Source organism: Hermetia illucens, chromosome 3 (assembly GCF_905115235.1).
Source record: "Hermetia illucens chromosome 3, iHerIll2.2.curated.20191125, whole genome shotgun sequence".
Taxonomy (NCBI): Eukaryota; Metazoa; Arthropoda; class Insecta; order Diptera; family Stratiomyidae; genus Hermetia; species Hermetia illucens.
The window spans coordinates 161313105-161331522 of record NC_051851.1 but is presented as its reverse complement, the minus strand read 5'-3'; the positions used below and the strand labels follow the sequence as shown (position 1 = coordinate 161331522).

General features: G+C 44.8%; 1 protein-coding gene across 4 annotated transcripts; it reads right to left on the bottom strand.

The window, feature by feature from the left end:
- Window positions 1-3684: 3684 nt before the first annotated feature.
- Window positions 3685-17199, bottom strand: LOC119650731 (DNA topoisomerase 2). Of its 4 annotated transcripts, none has more exons than XM_038053760.1 (6): window positions 16775-17199; window positions 12245-16275; window positions 12124-12180; window positions 10883-11206; window positions 5135-5175; window positions 3685-5041 (listed from the first exon to the last, which is right to left on the bottom strand). In XM_038053760.1, exons 2-5 carry the CDS (start codon window positions 16265-16267, stop codon window positions 5161-5163), a joined length of 4419 nt encoding a protein of 1472 aa, XP_037909688.1. In that variant the 5' UTR covers window positions 16268-16275; window positions 16775-17199; the 3' UTR covers window positions 3685-5041; window positions 5135-5160. The 4 variants fall into 4 exon arrangements, with proteins under 4 accessions (XP_037909688.1, XP_037909689.1, XP_037909690.1 ...); XM_038053761.1 differs by having other exon boundaries at window positions 5139-5175; XM_038053762.1 differs by having other exon boundaries at window positions 5143-5175.
- Between the last annotated feature and the right edge of the window lie 1219 nt (window positions 17200-18418).

Here is an 18418-nt window from a genome sequence, read left to right as displayed (position 1 = left end):
CGCACTAATACAGGAACCCTGGGTCGAAGGTGACCGAACCAGGAAGGACTCCAAAGCAAATACTTTGATTTATTGCACAGTGCAGGAGGCGCTGATCAGGATAGACCTAGAGCATGCATTTTCGTGAGGAAGAGTCTGCACGCTTTTCTGTATCCGGACCTGAGCTACAGCGACGTTTCCTCTAATGTAAAGTATCTGGGTGTAATCCTGGAACCAAAGCTAAATTGGAGATTGAACTTAGAACTGAGGGTTAAGAAGGCCTGCATAGCCTTCTCTGGATGTACACCGCTGTAGTGCGCCTGATCTTAACGTACGGCTCTATTGTATGGTGGCAGGCTTTGAGCAAAAAGTACAATAGAATAATGCTTAATAGGATTCAAAGAACCGCGTGTGTAGGTGCTAGCGGCGCTCTGCTGTCCTGCCTCCGCTAGACCTCCACATTAAATACGTTGCAGCGTGCAGTGCCGTCAGACTACGTGAGTCCGGATGCTGGGCAGCGAAGTCCTACGGCCACAGTAACATCCTAGACGAAGTACCTCGGGAAATCTGGGCATTCCCCATGGACTGTGCCACACGCAAGCTGAACTTCACGAGAAACCTTGCTGTAGACTTTCCAACCAGGGCAAAGTGGAAGACCGGCGGCGTATTGCAGGGTTATGACTCAGTATCCTTTACCGATGATTCAAAGATAGCCTGTAGAGTCGGCGCGGGGGTTTTCTCGAATACACACAATGTATCCAAGTCGTACTGTCTGCCAGGTTTCGCCAGTGTATTCCAAGTGGAAGTACTGGCGATATTGGAAGTCTGTCGATGGCTGGAGCGAGATTCGAGCCCCAAGCGTAACATAGTTATTCTGACCGACAGCCAAGCGGTCATCAAGGTCTTGTACTCAGCGATGATATCTTCCAGGCTGGTGGGGCAGTACAGAGACGCGCTGGACCATCTGGGCGGCACGCTCAAGGTCACCCTCATCTTGGTTCCCGGGCATAGGAACATAGAGGGGAATGAGCGGGTGACGGATTGGTCAGACGAGGCCCTGCTCTTGGCAGCCCTTCGGTGAATACAGTTTGTTTCGTTGGTGACTGTCATGGGCAGAGTTTTTTGCACTACCTGCCAGCCGCGGGCCTTAGATGGTGAAGACTTACGAGCTGTGCCCAAAGAAAATTTGGCCCGCTTATAATATAGACCAATCACGAGAGCTTCTGTGTCAGACGCGTGCAAATGCTTTCAAGATTACGGCGGCCTGCACGGGGCACTGGTTCATAGAGGACTATGCCGCCAGGCTCGGCACACCCTCATGCACTTTCTCTGCGATTGCCCAGCTCTAGCTAGAGTCAGGCTACCGCCACTGGGGAAACCATTCTTTGGGGACCTCAGAGAGATTTCTGCCTGCAGGGTTGGAGAGCTGCTACGGGCTGGCTCTGAAGATCCGAGCCGGCTGGACTCTGCCTCTCTGCTCTCATAACAGCAGTCACGGTCTTAGGAACTTGTAGCATCAAAACGGCGCACCACAGGGCTAATTGGGCATCTCGGAGCAGCCACTGATACCTCCCTACCCATCTCGATGGATCGCATTTACCAGGTGTACTCCTAATTTCCGTTTTTTTTGGATAGATGGCGTTTTATGTTTTGTTTCGCTGTTGATCACACATACTTGGCATTTTATTTAGTTGTTGTCGAGTGTCTAAACGGAGTTGACGTTTCCTCAAAAAGTTCCTCCAGCAAGTTTTTATTGCGCGTCAAATATGTCGGCGTTCGCACCGAATTTCGAGCATATACGCCATGCATTGCATTTTATGTTCAATCAAGGAAGTTTATGGCGATCATGCATTAACACTTCGAACATGTGAAACGTGGCTTGGACAATTCAAAAATGGAGATTTCTAGCTGAACGACCCCGCACGCTCCGGCAAGCGAAAATCGTTTGATGGCGCCGAATTGCAAGCATTATTGGCTGAAGACAGCACGCAAACGCAACAACAGCTTGCAGATACGTTCGGAGTTCAACAGCAAGCAATTTTGAGACGTCTACGAGCCATGAGAAAAATTTATAAGTGTGGAAAGTGGGTGCCGCATGAACTGACCGAGAGACAAATGGAGAACCGAAAAGTGACGTGTAAAATGCTGCTTCGACGGTACAAAAGAAAGTCTTTCTCCATCGAATTGTTACGGGCGACGAAAAGTAGATTGTCTTGGAGAACCATAAACGCAAGAAATCGTGGGTGAGTCCAGGTGAAGCATCGACATCGACGGCACGACCAAACCGTTACGGTCGGAAGGCCATGCTGTGTGTTTGGTAGGACCAGACCGGTGTGATCTACTTTGAACTGCTGAAACCTAGTGAAACTGTCAACGCCGTTCGCTATAAACAACAAATGAAAGATTTAAGCCGAGCGATTGCGGAGAACCGACCAGAATATCGAGAAAGACAGAAGAAGGTGATTTTGCTCCACAACAATGCACCATCGCATGAGTCGAAAGTCGTTCGCGACACGATGGAAAAACTCAAGTGGGTGGTGCTTAACCATGCGGCTTACTCGCCAGACCTGGCCCCATCGGATTACCGCCTCTTTGCCTCATTGGACCATGCACTTTCTGGGAAGCACCTCGACTCCTCCGAAAATTTGCGAAAATGGCTCACTGAATGGTTCAACTCCAAAGACAGTCAATTCTACTGGGGTGATCTTCACAAATTACCAGAAAGGTGGGAGAAATGTGTAGAAAGCGATGAACAAAATTTCGAATAAAATAACTATTACGGTTCCCTTGGAATTGGGTTTTTTTTTTCACAAAAAAACCGAAAATTAATTAGGTATACTATCACCGCGTCTTCTTTTTCGGAGTGGAAGCATTGACTCTGCCAAACTTTTCAGGCACCGCAAGGTCTGTTTGAGGATTTTGACATACACCTGTCATTTGGCAGATCCGGTAAAAGAATCCTCAAGGCTGATTGATGGTCATAGTGTAACGTTGTTTTTAGTCGACGTATTATATTACCACCTTTAAATCTAACCCGCTGGGGAGTTCCGTGCCCGCGTGCTCGAGGAGGGCGATCAGACCCGAGTCTGCAAGGGACTCATCTGAAGTCGCTCTGCCACGAAGCCTCACCGCAGGTAATCTGGTACTACCATGGGGACCGGGATGGCCCTCTGAGAGCATATGCTCCAGGAGAATTCCTGAAGGATGTGTTCTCGGCCCGGTTATTTGCGGTTGGCTCCCTAGCGAGAGTTTCATGGTGGTTGTGGTTATGCCTACATCGCGGGCAGAGCTCCTCGGAGCTCGAGCGTGGAGTGGCGCTGTACAACTCGGAAGCCGTACCCCTTAGTTGCGGCAGAGGTGTTAAATAGGCCTTGCATCCACTGGTATGAACGCTGAGCATGCACTCAGTATAAACCAGTACCGCTGTGCTAGTCATGGCGGGGCTCTGATTGTGGTCACAAAATCAATCCGTGTCCGAAAAGGACCGTGGGATTATGCCTACACGGCATGTACTCACGTTAAACCCCCAGGACTTTCACCACCTTTAAATCCTTTTCTAGGCGATATCAACAAGTCGTCTTTAGAGAAATGAAGTTGCCGTTAGTGAGCCATCAACTTCCTTATTCCAAGCCTACTAAGTGAATATCGGCGAACAAGTTTCAATCCTAATTGACAAATAAGAGGAAATCAATAAAAAGACATTACAAAAGTTGTACACATTGTTTTTAATATTACATATTATAAAAACTAAACTACAAGAAATGTTTGTGAATTAAAATATTACTCACATATTTTCCCCAATATTTACATGAATTTCAGAGAACTGAGTGGATATACGGATACAACTACATCTATGATTTAAGTTATAAACGAATGGATTTCTGTATATGCAAAAGGGAACACCTACTTCGGACTTGCGAAAGGGAACACGTACTTCGGGACTTTATATGTAAGATCATGCGATTTACGTAAAAATAAGATAAAAACCAGCTCCCTCCGTCATCATCACTTATTCATCCTCTCAGGAAGAAGTCAATGAATTTCAACAGGTGGTGCTGTTTCCATTTTTGCCTTTAATTTTCCTAAAAATTTGATTGAGTTCCCTAATTAGGTTTAGTTGTGTATTGAATTAAAACTTGGTATTGAAAATTATATTGAATAAAACGGAGCACGTAAATAGCAAGTGCTTTGTACCGAAAATGGTTTGGAGCGATATTACTGTATTCGACACAACAACAAGTTAACATGGTCCTGCAATTAGGCTCGTTCTAAAAGACTCTTGAAACAATCGAATGAGGATATAATTATCCAAAATTCTTTTCTGGATATGATTTGAGTTGTTGCGATCTTATAAAATAAAGCGAGAGAATATAGAACTTTCGAACATGAACCAATTGGAAAATCGACCGATTCTGTTACATCTATCTTAAGCTATAAAATAACTTAAAAACATATAAATACGAGTAAAATAATTATTGAAACTTAAACATCAACTGTTCTTCTGAAATTACTCGGAATATTGTTTCTAGCCCTCTTCTCGTCTTTTCCACTCGTAGCGGAGAAGAAGAAATTTCTGTGTTTGTATCGGAGTTGAAAACTCTACAATTGTACATTCGAAATGATTTCCCTAAATTTTCACAATGGATTAATACGTCGTCAGCTTTTGAATTTTAAGACTTTTACACAATTTTGTACTCTTACAAACACAATATTATTATTTTCTTTTCAATTATGATTCAAAGGACAATACAAAGTAACAAGTAAATGTGCTTTTCAGATACCATGAATTCAATGAAAACTTTTCCACGTTTTCTCGCTCCTTCTTTTTGTGCCTCTAATTCATATTGTTTCTCCTCCCCTTCCGTTTCTAATTCACTAAATCTAACGTTTCTATTTTATTTTAGATGTATATTGGTTTAATTTACTTTAGCTAAAATACTTTCTTAGATTTCCCAATATTTAAATTGTAAATGATAAGTTTATTTAATTAATCCTTGCCGGATTCTTAGTCGGCCAAGTCAAAGTCTGAGTCGCTGTCGCTCACTTGTTTACGCTTCTTTGACTGAAATTAGAAGAAAGAATAGTTTTAAGATTAGTTTGTGTTGAAGGCTATCTACGACTTGGTTTATAGTGGGAGAGTACGCTAGTGAGTTACTCACGTACTAAAAAATTCTAAAATCCTTACACTGCTTTGCGCTGCGAATATAATAGTTACAGATTATCAGACAACAGCAGAAACATTTTAAATTAAATAAATATCAAGATACACGACAAAAATTAATTCCTCCTAATACTTTGAAGGCTACAATTGTTTATATTTAGGGAGTCAGCAATTTTCTTTTCGAAGCAAAAAACTTTCACAGAATAAACTATCGAAACCATATGCTCTGCTGCTTATACCTCACTTATAAATAAACCCCTACTACTTATTTGCAGCGTGTGCAAGGACCCTTGAAAGCAACCAAATCTGAATATTACCCCGTAAAGCTTGATAATATGGAGACATGCACCAAAAACAGGCGGGCCAACTGGTCGTCCGCCGAAGTCGTCATAAAGGCAAAATATGTTCCACTTAGATGTAACATGTAAGGATCCCCCTTCAAAGCGCTCTCCTAGCGATGTTTCCATTTATTGAAACCGTCCTGGAAAGCCTTTTTTTAGTAATCCCTTTTAGCTCCTTCATCGCCTCAAATCTTTTACCTGAAGACATCTTTTCAGTTTGGAGAATAAGGAAAGTCACAACGAGCGATTCTGCGTAAGTGTGGTTAAGCCCTTGTTCGACATAGGGATGTACGACAAACAAGGAGCAAGGTCATGTGAGTATGTCGCGGTTGGGCAAAACAGTGATCAAGGATGAATAGATTCGAGCATTGTGGCGGAAAAATAAGTCGCCACTCAACATCTTTGGCCATTTGAGCCGCAGTAGCGCTCCTCAGACGTTTCAGAACTTCAGTGAATGTAGTTTACTCTGAATCTACGGAAGATGCACAGGTGGTGAACAACACTTAGCACCAAATAAAATTGACAGTTATTACCTTAATATTGGATCAAACTTCGGCAATGCGAATTGTAGGGCATGAAGAGCCTGGCAGCATGGTCCCCTATGGGCAGACCGCCGTAATCTTGAATGCATTTGCATGCGTCTAGCACAGGTGCTCTCGTGATCGGGCTATGTTATAAGCGGCACAACTCGTAAGCCTTCGCCATCTTAGGCCCGCGGCTGCTAGGTAATGCAAGTAAACTCGGCCCCCGACAGCCGCTAGCGAAACACCGACTGTATTCACCGAAGGGCTGCCAAGACCAGAGCCTCGCTTGGCCAATCCGTCAGCCCGCTCATTCCCCTCTATGTTCCTATGCCCGGGAACCCAGAGTAGGGTGACCTTGAGCGTGCCGCCCAGACGGTTCAGCGCGTCTCTACACTGCCCCATCAGCCTGGAAGATGTCATCGCTGAGTACAAGGCCTTGATGGCCGCTTGGTTTTCGGTCAGAATGGCTCCGTTAACCTTGGGGCTCGAATCTCGCTCCAGCCATCGACAGACTTCCGCCTGGAATACACTGGCGAAACCTGGGAGACCATACGATTTGGACACACTGTGTGTACTCGAGAAAACTCTCGCGCCGACACCACAGGCCATCTTTGATCCGTCGGTAAAGAATACTGAGTCATAGCCTTGCAACACGCCGCCGGTCTTCCACTTTGCCCTGGTTGGAAAGTCCACAGCAAAGTTTCTCGTGAAATTCAGCTTGCGTGTGGCATAGTCCGTGGGGAATGCCCAGATTTCCCGAGGTACTTCGTCTAGGATGTTGCTATGGCCGTAGGACTTTGCTGCCCAGCATCCGGACTAACGTAGTCTGACGGCACTGCACGCTGCAACGTATTTAATGTGGAGGTCTAGGGGGATGAGATGCAGGAGTACATTGAGAGCACCTGCCGGGCAGGACTGCAGAGCCCCAGTAGCACCTGCATACGTGGTTCTTTGAATCCTATTAAGATTCATCCTATCGTATTTTTTTCTCAAAGCCTGCCACCATACAATTGAGCCGTACGTTAGGATCGGACGCACTACAGCAGTGTACATCCATCCAGGGAACCATCCCCGCCTGGAGCCCCCTTTTTTTTGCAAAGGTTCTCTTGCAGGCATAGAAGGCTATACAGGCCTTCTTAACGCTCAGTTCTATGTTCAATCTCCAATTTAGCTTTGGATCCAGGATTACAGCCAGATACTTTACATTAGAGGAAAGAACCAATCTTTGTTCATTTCGTTTCTTGTTGGGTTTATGCTGAGTGTGCATCTTGCGGCCCACAGGCACACCTTTCGCTCTGCTCCTTCCATGATGTCGCTCATAATGGACGGAAACATCCCTGATACTAATATCACCAAGCCGTCGGCATACGCCACCACCTGCACCCCGCTGCTGTCCAATGTACGTAAAATTTCGTCCATTACTATTAACCAGAGCACCGATGAGATGGCGCTACCCTGGGGCGTGCCTCTGTTCACAGCTCTGATCGAGTGGTTACCTCCCAGATTCGACTGGATTATCCTGCATGGATATAACCCAATGCGTGAGATACCCCTCCAATCCAATACCGGTCAAGGCTTTCTTGATGGCGTTGGTACTAACGTTGTTAAAAGCTCCCTCTATATCCAAGAAGGCATATAATCTCCATATAATTGCGCAAACTCTTGCGATTTACCCTCTAGAATAGACTTGCCTAACGCAAAATGTTGGCTCTAGTCCCATCATTGTGAAGCCAGACTATTGGCGACCAATCTGTCAACCCCAATCAATCAAGATTCAGCTCCACACCAACTAACTTCATATGATGTTGCTAGTTGCTGCTAATAGCGCTGCTTGATAGTCGGATTGATACAACCTTGCTAATTTTTGCAGCAGATATCTCATATATCTCTGTCTGGACCTTTTCCCAAGGGCTTGGGATAGTTCCATGATCGAATTTCTCGAAACCGCCCCTGAACGCGATTTGCATTCCATTGCTGACTTGCGGGCAAACTTTATTGTCTGTAATCCCAAAACATTCGTAGTATTCTTTTGCTGATTACGATGACGGGTTTTCTCAAACACAACTTTGAAAACCTTATAATCAGCAGACATCAGAGCCACCTAATGCTTGCCCATGGATTTCTAGATGGACGCATAACAATTCATTTGATGGTAATTTCATACACCGCTGGTAAGTTTGATATGCGTCCCTAGCTGCTTTCTGTTTTATCTTCAAACAAATGGGAGATAGACTTAGGGTAGCGTCAAGTCCTAAGGACGGCGCAGTTCCCATTGCTCCCGCAATTCTCAGGCTACCGAGCCTTTAGATATGTGCTAGTAGCTTTCTGCTAGCCTCGCAGTGTAGACTTAGGTTCTCTATATATGGAGAAGGACGCACAGGAAGCTCATCACTTTCAATCGACTTGTCAACCGCCCCTAAAATATTCATCCCAATTGAAACATGACATATGCTTCATAGCAACATGATGTAACCTGTGTTAAGAATAGCAAATGTTTCAGTCGCCGATTCTCCAAGTTCCACATAAAATTTGTCCACTACGAAATGGGAGAATCACTTACAACTCTGGAACTTGAAGAATGTATATGCTTTCTATTCATAGCCATTGCTCTCAGTGACAATATAAAACAATACACGAATATAGTATAAACTAGTTGACCGCCGGTACGGATTTGTGCAATATAAAACTGTACACCTTGTCAAACCACGAAGCCAGGGATGTCACCAAAATAATTGAACAAATAAGCAAGGTAACATTAATAACACGAACAGGGAGCTCAGTCACACGCTTTATTGAGAAAAGTGATATGTATATGAAGTATTACAACGCACATTTAGTTAGATTGTGGAGGATGGCTGAATTTTGTTTGAACTGCTTCACATATCGTTGGTAAGGTAATTACCCTTGGCAGGTATCGCGAATCAGTCAACAGCAAACATATTCACATCGTTCAACAACCATCGTCGGTCAGAATTATTAAATCCCAAATGAAAAACAATGACATGATTCTAGACGTGTTCAACTTGCGGTAAATCACCGTCCTCCAACCACCAACAACACTTGGACATACATGGTGCTTTCCGTAAGTAATGAGACCAATTTTTCTTGATACCAGGAAAGAAATGCTGCAGTATGCTTTACCTGGGGGTCTAGATAAAGACGAAGTTAGTTCGAAATATTCGGCCTCAGCTGCCTCCGAGCGAGCAGAGTCAAGATGAGCCTTTCCGTGTAATAGGAAGAGACGGATCGTTCGACGGAGCAACATTAGGTTATCAAATTTGGCGTTAAACTTTGGGAGCCCACCACAGGAATATGCCGATTAATTCTGCAGTTCTTTGAAGGGGAAGGTAGGGAGGAGAATATAGGGACCAACAAAATTGCATTGATTGTGCAACTTGCAAGGACTGCACACCCTAGGTTCGGCTTCTCTCCCTACCACGTTGCTTAAAACTAAATGAAATCATTCTTCTTCCCTACCCTCAATATTTACTCGGGGCTGTGAGCTTATCACTTGCACAGTGTTAAGTGTGATAACGGAGAAATTGAAGCACAGTCTGATGGTGTGAATGCCCTATACTCCACTAAAAAGTGAACAGTAAACACTAACCCTCAATATTTGACGCTCTTAGTGAGGATTTTGTGAGGGTGGAATCGACTCATCGTTTTTTTTTTGTGACTTTTTCTGCCAATAAATCGGGCGAGTTGCGTTGATGGTACTTTGTGGCAGGCAATCCAGAGTCAGCCACAGACAGGCTGCTGCGAGTTATCAACGCAGGAGCCATGCCTCTGGTTAATGGTCTTTACATTGGTGATTATCAGGAGACTAATTTGTTTATAATGATATTATTTGCAATAAACTTTTCAGTATTGTGATCTGTATTACAATTTGTAATTTTAGAAACTCTTATTCTTCTATGTGAAAACTAAAGGGAAACTTCCAGTTAATTTCCGAGATGTAATATATCATTGATGGATGGGTGGATCTATTTGAGTAGATGTCGGGATGAAACCGAGATTTTTTTTGTTCGGATAGCTTCTGAGAATGGGTGCAGTTTCACTTTCGACCTCTCCTTTCTAATTGATGTTAAAAGTAAGAACATTCATTTTATGATCACACACGTTAAATACAGAGAAAAAATATTTGAAGTAACTAAGACTTGCTTTTTTCTATTCGCTAGTGTTATTTATTGGTCTTGCATATACCGATATTTCGCGAACCACTTGCTCCCTTCATCAATGCTAACAAGTCCTCCTAACAATCCTAGCAGTGATGACGGGAACAGATGGTTCCCAAAATATCGGTAATTGCATTACTTTCATGATATAAGTGCTGCCTTGAGTGGGGCACCTAGTCTCAACTGGTAACACGAAATTGACCTACATAGTAAAAAATCTGCCAAAATATCGACAGAGTCCATCATACCGAAAGCTCCGACAAAACCACGTTATCAGACATCTTAGCCTCAACTCCACACTTTCTGATACTCCCCTCTCACAGGCAAGGTCTACGGGCGACAGGGTTTTACCTATGTTTCAACGGCCGTATTGTTACAGCGCTTTTAGTTCGTCACAGCTTCACTCCCTTTGCCGTTCCTAGGGGCAGAGACTGCTTTCAAAGATAACCAGCATAATGAAAATATATAATAGTTTTCTCAAATATCTCTTGTCCTGGTTTGTGTCGACTAAAAGGAGCCAAAAATTGTTCGGGGCATTTTTCCCTTGAACCACCAATTCAACAAAGCTTTTCATTTGGGCTTTTCACCTCATTTGACAATTATTCCATAATTTTCAATGAAAGGTGCAAATTATTTTACATTAAAGGAAAAATATCTCTCAGTTGCTAAAACTATCAATTATCACACAAAAATCCGACTTACCTTCTTGAAAAAATCGTCATCAGAACTACTCTCTGATACTGCCTTCTTTCGGGGCCTCTTGGGTGCTGGTTTTTTCGCACTACCATTAGCTGATGGTTTTGTTTTTGTTGGTTTTTTCTTGATTGGAGAAGAATCCGCTTCTGAATCGTCTATTTTCACAGCGGGAGTTTCAATATCACTGCCGTTATCGGACAAAGTGTCAACTATATGATCAGCTTCTTTAATCGCCGTATTGTCGAACATTTCATCGTCAGAACCAAATTGAACGGGGGTGCCGACTTCAGGTTCGCTATCATCCGAGAGTAGTGCCTTGTAATCGATTTTCTGTTGAATGGAAATTGATTACAAAGATTGTCGAATTAGTCTTCACAATATAAGCAAATAGTAGGCAAAATTGCGGAAGAAAAAATTGAAAATTTTCAGTACCCCTGAAGTGGTGAAGAAATCAATTATTCACTCCTGAGGAGTGCGGGACATCTACACAATCTCTTTTCACATTGTTAGGAAAAAGATAAGGGAGACGGGAGAGAAAAAAGGAAGGAAAATGATAGAGAACTGAGAAAAGAGGGTGAAAAATTGAAAAAGGAGGTGGATAACGGAGAATGAGGAAGGAGAAAGGAGCAAGAGGAGGGAGAAAGGAGCAAGAGGAAGGAGAAAGGGGCAGGAGGAAGGAGAAAGGGGCAAAAGAAAGAAGGGCCAAGAGGAAGAAGAAAGGATCAAGAGGAAGTAGAAAGGAGCAAGAGGAAGAAGAAAGGGGCAAGAGGAAGAAGAAAGGGACAAGAGGAAGATAAAAGGGGCAAGAGGAAAAAAGGAGGAAGAGAACGGGGGAAAAGAGAAGAAGGGGGGGGAGAACTTGGAAAGATAAAGAGGAAGGAGAAAAGGGACAAAGAGAGAAGAGAAAGAGAAGAGAAAGAGAGGAGAAAGAAAGAAGAAAAAGAGAGGGGAAAACGAAAGAAGAAAAAGAGAGGAGAAAAGGAAAGAAGAAAAAGAGAGGGGAAAAGGAAAGAGGAAAAGGAAAGAGGAAAAAGAAAGGGGAAAAGGAAAAAGAGGACAAAAGAGAAAAAGAAAAAAAAGGAAAGAAAAAAAGGAAGGAGAAAAAAGGAAAGAAAAAAAGGAAAGAGAAAAAAAGGAAAGAAAAAAAAGGAAATAGAAAAAAAAGAAAAAGAAAAAAAGGAAAGAGAAAAAAAGAGAAGGAAAGTAAAAGCAAAATTGAAATTAGAAAAATCAAGCTCAAAACTAACCTTTGATGCTGCTCTACGCCCAGGTCGCTCTCGTGGTAGAATGACTTCCTCTACTTCCTATAACGAGTTCAAATAACATCTAATTAGCATTATTTAATCATTTTCCTGCTAAACTACATACCTTCTGTTTCTTTTCAAAATTCAATTTTGTTTGTTTCATTCCATCTTCCCCACCACCTGCTGCTGCCTTCTTACCGCGTTTCTTTGGACCACCTTCAGCGGGCTCCTTCTTTACCTTCTCTTTCTTGATCTTAAGAGCTGTAGGCGACCCATCAGCACCACCTTCAACCAATTTGTCAAATTCGTCAATTTCTGCATCACCACCGGCACCTTTAGTCTTATCAACCTTCTCCTTTTTCGGACCAGGAACTTTCTTAGCAGCAGCCGCGGCCTTTTCAATTTTTTTGACAATATCGTCTGTCACTTTGAACTCCACTTTGATACCCTGCGGTGAGGGGTAGATTTCATTACCGCTAGCCGCTGACTTACGTTTTCCCATTCCCTTGCCTTTGGCCGCCATTGACTTTGCTGTCTTCTTGTTCAAACCAAGTTCTTCGAGACGTTCTTTCTCTTCAACTTCATTGAGTTTCTTCTCGAATTCATCCAAGTCGTCTAACCATAAATTCTGAATTGTTTTTGCTTTCAATGAAGCAAGCTCAGCGAGTTTCTGGTCACGCTGTTTCAACAACTCATTCTTTCTTTCCTCCGTCAACATCCACATTGACATACCCAGGAGATAATCGAATTTCTTCACGTCTGTTAACCTCTGGAATGCCTTCTCAGGATCTACTGGCTTCTCTTTCTTCACTGCGCTCGTGCTAGCCTCTTCTTCCGCCTCCTCATCCTCTTCAGCAGGTTCATCGTCCTCCATTTTGATACGTCTTTGCCATTCTTTCACGGGATCTGGACGGTATCCTCGTTTAATAAGTTCATCAATCATTACTTTGCGCTTCTTGTTCTCAACGGTAATCGTCCTCTCGCACTTTTCAAGGATGAACCGAGCCTGGTCACTGAGACGATCAGCTTGCGCTTGAAGTTGTCCTTCCAAATAGTTCTTTCGCTTGGTATAATAGTCCAAGCGGAGTTCGTAATATTCTTTTAGGATCTCATTTGCTGTGTTGTATCGTTTCAGACAACCAGCAGGATCGAAAGCGTGCATTTGGCCCGTGGAAATCGAACTGGTCAGCTTGAAAACTCGATGGAAACCACCCTCCTCTTGTTGAAGGCGATCAAATTCACCAGGAGCAAAAGATACCACGAATCGAACAGTCGTGTCGGTGTGGTACTCCTTATAGTCCGAGATTATGGGTTTCACCTTTTCGTTTCCGTGAAGTAACGTCTCCAAAACGTTTTCTTTGTAAGTCTGCGTCCATGTGCCCACTGGCAGTTCGGTGATTTCGATTTTATTGTCGCCAATGATTGCAACGTTTCCATTCGACAAATATTTGCCTTCAGTTACGTAATCAATTGATCCTTTGAAATTCTTGTACCATGGATGTAACGAAGCTGGCTCTTCGTTGGAAATTAATAGCCTGATGTTCTTTACCAAGTCGCGGGGGTTGTAGTTTGGAACCTTGGTCGCCCAACCAGTGCCAATGCCTTCGGCTCCATTCACCAGAACCATTGGAATGATCGGAATGTACCAAGCAGGCTCAATCTTCTGATTATCCTCGAATTCGTACTGGAGTAGAGGATCGTCTTGCGGGTGGAAGATCAAACGAGTCAACGGCGACATCAAAGTGAAAATATAACGAGGACTGGCACTGTCCTTTCCGCCAGCCAACCTCGTGCCGAACTGACCACGCGGCTCCAGCAAATTTATGTTATTCGCGCCTACAAAGTTCTGGGCCAAGTTGACAATGGTCGCGCACAGTGACACTTCACCGTGATGGTATGCCGACATCTCGGCTACGGAACCTGCCAACTGAGCGACCTTCACTTCCCGTTTGTCGTTACGTTTGAAGCAGGTGAACATGACTTTACGTTGACCTGGCTTGAAACCATCTACCATGGACGGGATCGAACGGATATTGTCAGCGTTCGAGAAAAGGACCAACTCCAAATTCACGAACTCAGAGTAGGAGACATGTTTCGTAGTTTTCGTGTAGAGATATTTCTCGGGAAGTCCTAGCAGTTTCCTTCGTTTGCATTCGTCCATGTGCTTCGTCAGCCAGTCTTTTCGCTGATCGACAGCTTTCTTAGCGAACGCCATCACAATGTTCTCATCGTCCTGGGGGCCGTCGTACTTGAACGTGATCCTATGTCTTTCCATGTTTTGGAAGTATTCTTTCGCCTCAGCTGAGGTCGAAGTACCCAAACCTTTGTAGTACTTTATATTGTAGGTGCTATGATTTGGCGTGTCGTTCTTCCACTCCTCGAATTCTGGTAGTGAGTAAAAACTGAGTGATTCGCCTCGCTTTGTGGCCTTTACGATGGGGGTGATGAACTCCTCCAAGAACGGTAGGCGTAGCAGTTCCGGCCAGTTTGTGTGGATGAAGTTGATGAGTAGACCTTTGATATGGGAGCCGTCCTGATCCTGATCAGTCATGATCATGACATGGCCGTAACGAAGAGTTTTTAGGTCGTCAACGGTTAAATATTTTTTCTTGTATTGCAGGCCAATGATTTTGATTAAATTGTCGATTTCAGCATTTTCCAGGATCTGTTTGTGTGTAGCTTCACGCACGTTCAGAAGCTTACCACGCAGTGGGAACACTCCGTAGTGATCGCGACCAACCACTCCCAGCCCGGACACCGCCAACGACTTGGCTGAATCTCCCTCAGTCAGGATTAGCGTGCACAAATGTGATTCTCTGCTTCCCGCCTCGTTGGCATCCTCCAGCTTGGGTATTCCCTTGATGTTCACCTTCTTCTTTCCGCTCGTTTTGGCCAGATCGTTCTGAGCTTTGAATTTCGCCCACGTCAGGACGGATTCCACAATGCCGCACCTGGATATGGACGTGATGAATTTATCGGTAAAAGTGCATTTAGACCCGAAACTCTTGGCCTGTAGGGTCATGTTTTCCTTGGTTTGCGAGTCGAAGGTCGGGTTAACAATCAAGCAATTGACGAAGATCCAGATGTGATTGCGCACTTGGAACGGTCTGATGGCGATGCCGCCCTTGTTCTTCTTATTTAACACTTCTATCAGTTGTTTAACGATGTTGTCAACAACATGATCGACATGCCGACCGCCCTTGGTTGTCGCGATGGAATTTACAAAGGACACTTGTTGGAAGCCCCGGTCCGATGGTGCCACTGCGACTTCCCAACGTTCATTCACGTTTTCGTAAGCTACCTTCAATGGATTGCCAGTATCGTCACGGAAATCCTTCAGGTAGAAGTCAATGTAGTCCTTGAAGCTCTTCACTGGCAACTTCTTGCCGTTCAGGAAGACAGAGACACCCCGCGTGGACGCGGCCACATCGTACGCTCGCCGCGACATCAGATCTACAATGTCTTCGTCAAGCCGATCCATTTTGAACTTGGACAGATCCGGTGAGAAGGTGACTTTCGTGTAATCATCGCCATGGAAGTCCTTGATTTTCGGTTCAGATGCTTTGGTCATGTTCGACCCCCACGACTGCCGGAAGCACCGCCTGTACTCTCTGGTCGCGGTCTCAAGCGTGAACGAGCTACTGAAGATGTTGCACAATTTCGCACCGTAACCATTCCGGCCACCCGTAACCTTCTCCTCTTCGTCGTTGTAGTTGGAGGAGGTGAGCAAGTGCCCAAAGATCATAGTTGGGACGTACATCTTCTCGTCCTTGTGCATTACGACCGGGATACCCTGGCCGTTGTTCCACACCGAAATCACGTTCTTCTCTGCATCAATGTCGACCTTGATGCAGGTCATGTTTTTGTCCCGCTGCTTGTTGTCGGCCGCGTTAACAAGGATTTCGTCGAAGATCTTGTACAGACCGGGCACAAACGAAATTTCGCGCTGCACCATCTTGTTCTCTTCCTGGTTGAACACCCACATCAGCTCCTTCGTGTGTTCAACGCTACCGATGTAGGTGTCAGGACGAAGCAGGATATGCTCCAGTTGCGACTTCTTTTGATATATTTTCTCGATGGCCCCTCCGCCGGCCTTGGATTTCCCTCCGCCTCCAGCACCCCCTTCAACATTGCCAGCGCCGTTCATTTTGAAAGCTAATCGGGAGGAAAACAAGGAATATCTAGTTAGTGGGATTCGAGATTCGCGATTCAAATGCGAGAGGGAATTATGCAAACTGGTGGCGGCCGTTACAAAGACACTTCTTATCGCCGCAAACATCAAAGTCAACCACAGAGGGCTGTTCTGTATCAGCTCGGTTTGCGCCTCGGCTACTGCGCAAACACCGACCACAGGGAATTTGGCACTCGCACTTGCAACTTTTTGAATTCAACCGAAAACCGGCCGGTCCCAGCCGCCATCAAAGCCTCCGAACGACCCCGGCGACATGCGGCGCGAACCACACAAACCCCTCAAGCGATAAAGCGGCTCAAGATATCAAGAATGACTCAAAATTAGCTCACAGTATGAGCTCCACACGCGAGGACAAGCTCTGCTGCGATGGAAATGCTAAAACTGGCGCCATTTTACCCATAATCGCCCCCAGAAAAAAACACACAGAGAGCGAAGGAATTTCCCTCGGTTCTCTGCACTTACCCAAGAGCTGGTCGTCGTCTGCCAATTAAAAGCACAAAACACTCGAAACCACGTTAAAATCTATTCAAAATGACGCGAGATTCACACACAATTCCTCCACTAATCCTCACACTTCACAGCCGAACAGCCTCACAGAGTTCCCGTCACGGCGGCGGGCACTTCTCTGTTCACAAGACACGAGACGAATCCTCGGCGACTGGCTTTTCGCGCGGCCGCTTGCTGCCTGAATCTTGGGACACTGCCGACTTTTTCGAACCAGTTCGCAAGCCGTGCAGCCTCTAGTTTTCGTGTATTATGCGAGTTACACAAAATCCAAGCGTTTTTCGCACCAATTTCTCAATGGGAATGTGAAGCGAGAAGCGTCACTAAATGGTGCACGAAGCCGACGACAAAACAAAACTCGCAACTGTGCGAGGAACAACAACCGCGAAGCGCGAGAGCGGACAATTGTTCGAAATTTATTCGTTATATGAGCGGAATGTAGTGGGAATGGAATGGTCTTTGACGACTCTGTGAGCGGGAAATTGGGTTTGAATTGTTGGGTAGATTGGAGGAAAGTGTTATTTTGTCTAAATTTGCATCAAGAAGAAATTGATATGTAAAAATGGAATGAAGTGAATTTACTTTCATTGAAAAACAGGGTCAGAATTTAATATAAATCTGTTGCGTCGTTAGCCCACTAAGAGAGTGACCTTCCTTCCAATTAGGGATTAAAGATTTACTAAAAGTATTCTTTGCTTGTCGTAAAAGGCGAATAAAAATTTGTAGGCTAGCCTAGGGTCTACCCTTCTTTTTATGGGTGGAAGTGGAAATCTTAAAAAGAGACTGCTGCGCAAAGTTGGCACAGTGTGTCGGATTCTCACCCACTAAAACCACCCCCACTTCTCCGCCATATCCTCACGTGAAGTATTACTTCGCAAGGAGGGCTCTGGTTAACACCAGCTCAACTAAGTCACGCGTCCGTCGCGCTTTCCGAGCTCGTTCCAGTTCCTTCAGCTTCTGTTGTATCACAGTTACTGTTCCGCTTATCGCACCCCAGATTGCGGCGGACCTCAGCATCGCCTCCACGAAATTATGGGATCCGATAACTGCGTTGAGGGCATCGTTTAACCTCTTTCTTTTATTCGCGAATCTCGGACAGTGGAACATAACATGCTCCGGGTCCTCAGGTGTAGCGGCGCATTTTAGACAGTCTGAAGACTCATCCAATCCGAAGCGATGTAACTACTTCCTGTATCCACCCTGTTCCGTAAGGAACTGCGTTAGGTGGTAATTTAATCATTCATGCTTGCGCTCAGTGGTTAAAGGGTAGTATAGGTCCCAGGACGAAAAGTGCTATCACCATCGTCCGTTACCCCTTTCCCTGTCCAACACATCTCCTGTAAGGCTGTTACATCAGCCCTATATTGGGGCAGGGAATCGGCTAGCTGCTTGGCAGCTCCATCTCTGCACAGGGAGCGTATGTTCCATGAGAAAATGTGCAAATCGTTATTCCGTTGTCGCTGCCGGGTTCGTCGAGAACGAGAAAATGGGAGTTTTTAGGCATGGGTGGACAGGATTGATCGACTGATTTGGGGTAAAGCGCAGGCCGTTCTCGATTATGATAGCAAACTGAGAAAGGGTAACCTTTTACTCGATTTGGAC